The 8,540-nt window shown below is 44.2% G+C and overlaps 1 protein-coding gene across 4 annotated transcripts in view; it reads right to left on the reverse strand.

Moving 5' to 3' along the window:
* Positions 1-228: 228 nt before the first annotated feature.
* The window catches only part of scaf8 (SR-related CTD-associated factor 8), a 25,454-nt gene continuing 17,142 nt past the window's right edge, over positions 229-8,540 (reverse strand). For 3 of the 4 annotated variants that reach the window (XM_024265898.2, XM_024265922.2, XM_024265915.1), the window contains 17 exons: positions 8,170-8,331; positions 7,702-7,858; positions 7,483-7,610; positions 7,022-7,198; positions 6,859-6,938; positions 6,615-6,726; positions 6,178-6,309; positions 5,961-6,070; positions 5,420-5,613; positions 5,226-5,326; positions 4,949-5,062; positions 4,704-4,860; positions 4,453-4,583; positions 4,153-4,294; positions 3,749-3,796; positions 3,426-3,650; positions 229-3,300 (listed from right to left, as the gene is read on the reverse strand). In XM_024265898.2, coding sequence (XP_024121666.1) covers positions 1,475-3,300; positions 3,426-3,650; positions 3,749-3,796; positions 4,153-4,294; positions 4,453-4,583; positions 4,704-4,860; positions 4,949-5,062; positions 5,226-5,326; positions 5,420-5,613; positions 5,961-6,070; positions 6,178-6,309; positions 6,615-6,726; positions 6,859-6,938; positions 7,022-7,198; positions 7,483-7,610; positions 7,702-7,858; positions 8,170-8,331 — 3,996 coding nt within the window. In that variant the 3' untranslated portion in view covers positions 229-1,474. The remainder of the gene's footprint in view (positions 3,301-3,425; positions 3,651-3,748; positions 3,797-4,152; positions 4,295-4,452; positions 4,584-4,703; positions 4,861-4,948; positions 5,063-5,225; positions 5,327-5,419; positions 5,614-5,960; positions 6,071-6,177; positions 6,310-6,614; positions 6,727-6,858; positions 6,939-7,021; positions 7,199-7,482; positions 7,611-7,701; positions 7,859-8,169; positions 8,332-8,540) is intronic. The other variant, XM_024265906.2, reaches the window with a different exon arrangement.

Below are 8,540 nucleotides of genomic sequence, written 5' to 3' on the forward strand. Positions count from 1 at the left end.
ATACTTGTCCACTAACATGAAAAAAAGAACATTTTAAAAACAATTTTCATCAGAATGGGTCTTTAAAGCTGCAAAGTTAAAGATGAATATTTAAATACATGGATAAATGTAAAAATATTTATATTTAAAATTGAAGTCTATTTATCCTTTTTGAGCTAGTTTGTGTGGGGAAAAAGAAATCCATCCAATCAGCCCAAATTAAATTGATGACAATAACAGGTTAAGAAATCTTGATGCACCTTCAACTTTTATTTAACATCACAACTCCTGTGTTAGGACAAGCAGACGGTGAATCTTCTAACAGTGAGTCTGAACAGAAAAACCACTACAAGTGAGAAGAACGCAGCAGCTACAGGCCTGCATGCACAGGAGCACAGGAGTACAGGAGTGCTGTTTCAACGGATTACAGGCTGTTTAGCCAGTCGGCTCAGTCTATGCAGGTGACCTGAAGCCGAGCCAATGTGCGTCACACACCGGAGGAAGTTGAAAGACAAATCAAATATGAAGAAAAAAAAAGAAAAAAGGCACAATCCCATCCTCACCAGTCACCCAGCAAAAAGCGAACAGGGTTTGAAGTCATCAGAAGCTAAAACCAACACGAGTGCATCCAACAAAGAGCTCTGCGGATGGATGGTATAGCAGCATCGCAGCGTGTCGTGACAACACAAGTCTGTAAAGCAGCAGTCTTATTTCTCCCCTGGTCCTGGGTCACAAAACAGTCCTAAAGCATGTGTTTTAACAGACAGAGAATGTTTATTTCAAGCTAAAACAATATGCAGCCAACATCAGAACACCCCCTCTGCTGGGTTACTCGACTCTCCCTCTGGCATAGGATTTGCTGTTTGAGTTCAGTGTATAATTAGAAACAAATTACAGACATTTAATTAGGGTGTACAACATTTCAGGTTTTAATTAAATTCTAAAATCTTATTTTTCTTCTTTTTTTTTTGACTACAAGCAGCTGTTCTGGTCTGTATTGTAGGCCACTTGTTCTGCTTAGAAAAAGAAAGCATTACTGGACATCATAAAAGCATCAGTTTAAAAGACAGAAATAGGGTGAGTATGCAGTCAAATCATCGTAGAACAGCCAGGAAATCGGATTCTCTTCCATAGGAAGGGCAAAGCTAATTTTCCCCAAATACACTTGAAACATTTTGGCAGGCAACTCAATAAAATTAACCAAGCTTTGTTTTTTTGTTTTTTTTTTTTTCTTTAAATGCGTGGTTTAGTTTTACAGCTTAAAAAAAGGAAAAAAGGAAAATAAAATACAAACAAAAAAGCACTACCCATAAATCAGCTACGAAGCTCTCTGTTTGAAAACAGGGATATTTGCGAGATAGAATCATTTGTTTTTAGTTATGGAACAGGCGGTGTGAGTCGTTATTCGTCATGTCCCGTGTTGTGGTTTTGCCGACATGAGTACAGAGAAGAAGAGACAACTTTACAAAATGATCTTTTACCTACTGAGTGATGATTATGTCCCCTCAGTGTCTGTGACAGAGTCTACCACAGGCTGACTCGGAGCTTCCTCCAAAGGCTCACTCTGTTCATTGTTTAGGTCCTTAGGAGGTGAAACCTGCACCTGCTCTGGCTTCGTTTCGCTCTCAGGGAGCAGGCAATCGCCGGCGGCGTCTGGCGAGCACTCAGGAGAGGTGTTCGGTGTGGGCTCAGCGACTCCGGCGCTGCATGTTCCGGGTCCATTGACCCACTGGGACGAATCCTCGTCATTCTGTGGGGATTCCTGCTTTTCCAGAAAGCAAGCGGGACTTTCACGAGGGCTGTCAGCTGCTGGGAAGGCCACAAGTGAGTCTTGGGATGACACCGCCAGCGGGGGGGAGGCGTGGCTTATGGTCTCGTCTGGAGAAGCAGAAGGCTTTGACGGGAGGTGGGGTGGTGACTCTGAGGGTGAAAGGGTCTCTGGTTGAGGGGATGGCTCAGACTGGGGGGGCATCTCAGTCAAAGGGCTTTGCACCTTCTCATCAGAGGACGGTTTGGGGGAGGGGGTAATGGGGGCAGACTGTACTGCAGGCGTCTCAACCAAAGCGGGACTTTCGGACTGCGGCGTGGACACAGCTGCTTGGTTCTGTGTTGGAGGAGGAAGAGACTTTATTTGGACTTGAGGCGGGGGCTGATTCAGACTCAGAAGAGGGGGCTTGGCTGGAGCTTGGGACACCAGTGGGGACTGGAAACGCTGCACGTTTGGAGGGTTGATTTTGAGGGGGGCGAGCGGTTTGCCTTGGTTGAGTGTCAGGTTGGGGTTGATGGGAGGGGTGGGGAGCAGCGGAGTGGGCAGAGGGAGCAGGGGCGTCCAGCCTCCTCGCTCGCGTTCCCGCTCCCCGTCGCGCTCTTTGTCGCGTTCGTGCTCTCTGGCGCGTTCTCTGCCGCGGTCCCTGTCTCTGTCGCGCTCTCGCTCCCTCTCACGGCTCAAGCGGTTACCGTTCATCTCCCTCCTGAAGTCAAAGTCTCGCTCATCTCTGTCTCTCTGCCTTTCCCACGGCCGCCGTCGGTCGTCCAGGTCTTGATGCTCGCTGTCGAATGGGGCTGTGTTACCACCGCTTCGGTTCCAGGGAGGTGGCGCCCCGACAGCTCCTCCTCCAGTGCCAGAACGGCTGTCAAAGCGGTTGGGGAAGTTCTGTCCTGGTGTGGAGCGCTCATCCTGAAAGCCTTTTGGACCACCCGGTGTTTGTGGGCCCCCTTGCATGCCATCTCGTTCATCAAAGTCCCCTCTGGTCTGGTTCCACCGACTGTCAGGAGTGAAGCCTGCAAGAGCCTGCAAGCGGCCGACCAAGCTGGACCTGCCCATCTGACTTCCTGGGGTCTGCAGCAAAGGAGGCCTGCCTCCACCTCCCGGTCCTCCACCACCAAGGGGTTCCCTATGGTCAGGCGGCGGGGTGCGCAGTAAACCAGTGCTCTGTTTTTCCACTGGAGGAAAGCGGTAGTCTTGGTCTTTGCCTTCATCGGTTCCAGAAGAGGATTCGGTTTCTACTTTGGGTAAGTTCTCATTGGGGAGGTTGGGGATTCTGTTGAATGGGTCCATTGGAGTGAAAGGGACCCTGGGGCGAGCCGGGGGCCGGAGAGAACTGTCTGGGATGCCGGGAGCTTGTTGGACATGACCCGGCTGCATGAGGAGAGGGAAGCGGGCACCGGCCCCCGGCTGAAGGAGGTTGGGTCGCACATCCAGGGGCAGCAGGCCGGGCATTCGTGGCCCACCCAGACCAGGCTGATGCAGAGGATGAGGGAGAGAGGCTGACGGGTGCATGCCAAGTAGACCCATCCCACTGCGGACTGCATTCTGCATACCTGGACACAGAAGACATAAAGAAGTAATATTTGTTATAGCATCTCACACAACATATAATCCTCTTTTTCTTTCAAGAATAAAGACAAACATCTCATTTGAGAGCACGCTAGATTTTGACTTCTACCTTGAAGTGTTAGTTCTGCTGCAGAATCCATGCCCTCTGAAGGCGGTGCAGCTTTCTCAACTGCTGCTTGCTGACTCTGAACTCCTACTGGGTTGAAGACGCCAGCTCCGGGGATGGCCGAGGGCATGAAGGTACCAGGTAAAGTGGTGGTTGGAGGCATCATGGTGCTGAAGGATGCGTCCTTAACAGCGTCTTGTGTGGAGACTACTGTTGGCTGCACTAGAGCTAAGAAATACATCGGAGAATAAAATAATAATTTAAGACGTGTGCACAAATGTTTAAAGATATTCTTAAAGCTTAGTAACCAGGTAATCAGAATTTACATTGAGTAGCTGCGACCAGTCCTGCTGTCTGTGCGGCCTGCATGAAACCTACACACAAAAACACAAAACAATTTAGAATAATTAAACATTTTTTTATCACAAAGAATCTTAACACATTTAAATATATTGTTGTAAAAAATAAGAAAATAACCTCTTTTGAAAAAGCAGGGTAGATTACATTAATTGTTTGTAAAATTGAGTTTAAAAATGTGTTTTTTAAAAATAAAGTTAGTTCCAGTAATCCAGCAGATATGTGATGAAGAAGTGTTGCTTTGATAAAAACAGCTTCACCTTAAGAGAAAAAAATCTTACCACTGAGCTAATTTGATGCTTCAGTTTAAAATCAACGTCTGTTTTTATGCTACATTTAGACATGTAGAGCCAAAATATCACATGGTTATTACCTGGCGGGGGCTGTGAGGCGTTAAAGCCCGGCCTCATGAATGGTGGTGGCGGCCCATATCCTGGTGGTGGTATGCCCATGTTGACGGGGAAAGTAGGAGGTACCAAACCTACAGCACTGGGAACCGCTTGGGGAACTGGTAACTACATAAGAAAAGGCAAATTAAACATTTATAGAAATAAATTAATATAAAAACACTTTTCTAAGGTTGCGCAATTAGTCTTTCTTTATTACTTTAAACATTGTTGTAAAGTTTTTTTTCTACATTTGTTATTAGCAGGTTGCAGCAGTGGTTGTGTACCTGCACAGGCATCATTGTAACCTGCTGGCTGTAGGTCTCAGTTTGGGTGTTGGATGTTGCCGTGCTCTCAGCACTTATTGGTTGACTTGCAACTTCCTTAGCTGGTTCAGAGGTCTTGGCTGCTTCCCATTCTGTAAAACCCCAAAATATGTTTTAAAATGATTAAGTATAACTGTTTGGATAGCAAGCCTTAAACAAGCATTTTTTTTCGGCTTCAAAATTGTAGATCAGAAAGAAACATGCATCTTTACCTTCATTGACAGTCTCCTGGTCAATTATTCCTCCCTCTGCAAAACCATCCAGGTCATCCACTTTAACTTTCTCCCATGGTATGTAGGTGACCCCCAAGTCAACATCCCAGAACTGCTTGTATTCCTGCTTTACGCCTTTGTTCAGAGCCCACGCAATCTGAAACAGACATTAAAACAGAACATTTTAAAATCATTTTAGTTCAGATTTTAAAACTGAATTTGATACAATAGCACAAAATAAAGACCTTGATGATCTTGGAGCTAATTTTGAAAGAGCCTGTGCTGAGCTTCTGCCGAGCGCGGTAAGCATCCTGTCTGTGCACCATGCAGATGTAGGCACAGCCCCTGGGGGGGATCATCTGCAGAAAGACAGATAATATCAGACATTGTGAAACGCAAAAGAGCAACACAGCAGGGAATACTAAATGTCCTGCATGAATAGGAACAGCTTCAATTGAATGTGAGGTAGTGGTAAACTTTAATTAAAGAAAAGCTGAAGCTCTTAAGCAGGGCTTTACTTACATTGATGGACTCAATCTGGCCAAACTCTTCAAACAGATTTGTCAGATCTTGCTGAGTGGCCTTTTTGTCCACCTGTCCAACCCACAAGGTTGTGCTGCACACTGCATAAGGAAAGCAAACAGATCCAATGGGTCCATATCCTTAAAAGTACTAGAAGATTTCAATGACATTAACTCGTAAAAACGTTATTTTACCACTTAAAGTCTTTGATCGTATGGGAGGAAGCCCCTTCTTCTGACGCTCCTTCTCTCGTTCTCGAGCACGACGTTCACTTGAGTAAGACCTCGACGACTTCCTCTTGCGATCTCTGGAGCGTGAGCGGGACCGCTTACGGTGTTTGCGTTTACGTGAGCCTGAGCGAGACCGGGACCTCCTTCTTTTAGGTGACCTGTAAGAAACCTTCTGTTATACTAAATGTGAGATCAGTTATAGAGAAGTTTAAAACCTGTTTTTTATGGTGTAACTAAAACACTGAAACATCTGAACACTCCTTTAAGAAAATAATTACAGCATTAAAAATACTACCACATATTTATTCAATTTATCTGATCACAGTCAAGATTTTGCATCAGCATAATTTTCTGATGAAGAGAAACTTTCTGTGGTCAGTTGATATATATGTTAAGAAGTAAAACAGTAAGAAGTATGTTTAAGACTTCTAGTGGTTCAACAAACCGCCTTGGAGAAAAGAAAACAATCTAATTCATAATAAGCAGGAATCTAAGACAAACTGACCTGGAGCGTGACCTAGAACGTGTTCTGGACCGCGTGCTCAAAGCTTTCTTCTCATCTGCTTCAAACATGTCCTCCTCCATTCCGTCAGGACCCTCGTCCAGATCCATGTCCTATAAAGTCACAAGTAACTCATTGGAAAGCACTGTGACCATTCTGTGGCTAAAAGGAGAAAAATAGCTAATATTGGAACATGTTTAGGAGAAATTAGCATAAATACCTGCTGCTGGTTGTCTATGGAATCGTCAATCTTGTTCTCTGGGTCAGGCGGCTGCGGCTGGCTGCTGTTCTGTGCTGCAGTAACAGAGTTCTCTTGACCAAAGATCGAGTCCTGTGCCTCTATGCTCATTGCCTGCATGGACAAAAAAAACAACATCTTAGTTCATGTTCTTGAAAATCAAAATAAGGGATTCTGCTTTGCCAAAAACTCAATATAAATTGTTTAAAAAAATTAGATGATTATTTTTATTATCATCATTGAATGGTTTAAAACAGAAAATAGGGGGTATTAATAGATAAAATGCAATTTTCTTCCTTTTATTTTTATTGACGCTTGAAGACCTGACCCACCCTTTATTTAGACAATCTGATTCTAAACACTTTTTATTTGAACCAGCATTTCACTCGAATATCAATAAAGATAAAGATGTGATTTACCTTCTGCTGGTGCTCCAGCAGCTGCTTCTGAAACTGCTCCAGGTTTTGCTGCTGCAGTTGTTCAGCCAGTTGATGGAACAGTGAACTGTTGATAGGTTCTGACACCATGGGCCTAGGAAAGGTCAACAGCTTGATTTTATACAATCTGAATATTCACATAGTTAGTAGACACAAAGAATTTGGATCTTAAATGAAAACACTAATTAAAGAAAGGAAAATTAATGATAAAACACAAGAAACATACATCTGAGATGACGATGTCTCCTTTTTTGATTCTTCGCTGCGTTCAGAATCATTTCCAAAATCAAAAGGGCCCAAGAGTTTCTGCAACAAACATACAAAATATTACCTTCACAATAACAAGGAAAGGCCACAAAATAAGGTGCTGTAATGGATGTAGCGTTTACCTTATTAAAAGAGGAGACCCTCTGCTCCAGGGGGTTGAGGCTGTTAGCTGTAGCAGCAGCGGTGAGCTGAGCTGTCAGGGCTTGCAGCTGCACCACGAGCCCAGCATCTAGAGCTTGCAGCAGGGATGGCTGGGGCTTCTGCTGCTGCATCTGGAGACTCTGCACCAGCTGCTGGAGCTGCAACAGGTGATGAAATTCAAACATTTATGTCACAAAGTACCAGATGTTTCTATAAAATAAAAACCGGCTCACTAAACACAGATAATGTACTAAAAACTTTATTAGTTACACAATTCTGTTTTAAACTAATGAAACCACATCAAATCTTTTCCTTGCTTAACATTGTAATGAAGTTTTAGTTCATTGGTAGGGGACATGACAAATAAGCAACACAACTAAACGTGACAATAGAAAAAGCAGCAGTTGTGTAACATTAATAGCTGTGTGTCTGGCTCACTGACCTGCTGTCCCTGAGGACTCTGTAAGATCTGTGCAACAGCAGCCACAGTATCAGTGTTTGTAATCTGTGATGCCCAGTCAGGCAGGCCCTGGACGATGTTTGCAGGAGTGGCGGGTGTAGCTGGGGTGCCTGAGTGGAAGAGCACAGAAACAACAGAAACAAAGCGGTTAACCACACTCGGCAAGAGCAGGGAATAACCACCGGAGTGGGTTTTACTGACCAGGTGTAGTGTTATTGACCGGTGCAGCGCTGCTGGGTAGGACAGGTGTGCTGCTGGGAGGAGGAATCCCTGCGGCCATGTCCAAAAGAGGCTGGATTATGTCACTCTTGAAGACTGCGTTCTTTTGCCACAGGTTAAGGACTCGCACAATCTTGCTCTGGAAAAGCAGAGCAGGAGCAAAATAAAGCTTTTGGTACTTCCTGGTTACAAGGGAAATTCTGGGGCTTGTTTTAAATATCAAGTTCTTGTAACTAATACTTTGTTTTGTCGGTTATTTTCATGTTGGACGATGAGGGTTTGCTGAAACCTTTAACTGATTTATTTTGTTAGAGACCAGCTCGTCAAACTGCACAATATTCAGAGACAAAATGCATGTCTGCAGATGATTCAAATCAGCCCATCATTTTAATGAACTTCTATCAAACAAATGCAAAAACTAGAGAGAATGACAACCGCAACCTCCCTCACCTTATCATCTGAAGGGCAGCGGTACAAGTGCTGGAACGTCATAATGATATTTTTGCTGAAGCGAGGAGCAAAAACATCCTTCTCTGTGCCAAACTGGTGACGTGACTGCCTGACGATGGAATCGATCACATACAGGCCAGGGACTTTGTATTCGGGCTTGCACTGGAAAAGAAAAGGCATGAAATGTAAGTAGCCTTAAAGCTGTCTGTAAGCTACTTATCTTATTTAAAATGTAACAAATTATTGTGGCAAATGAGGCCACAATTCTAGATTTCAAGTAGCTTTAGTTAAATTAAACATGTCAGTAGGGCTGGGAGATAAAACGATAATTATCGTTATTGCGATATTACTTTTTTTCGATAGTGAAATGA

This window comes from Oryzias melastigma, linkage group LG22 (genome assembly GCF_002922805.2).
Source record: "Oryzias melastigma strain HK-1 linkage group LG22, ASM292280v2, whole genome shotgun sequence".
In the NCBI taxonomy this organism is placed as follows: Eukaryota; Metazoa; Chordata; class Actinopteri; order Beloniformes; family Adrianichthyidae; genus Oryzias; species Oryzias melastigma.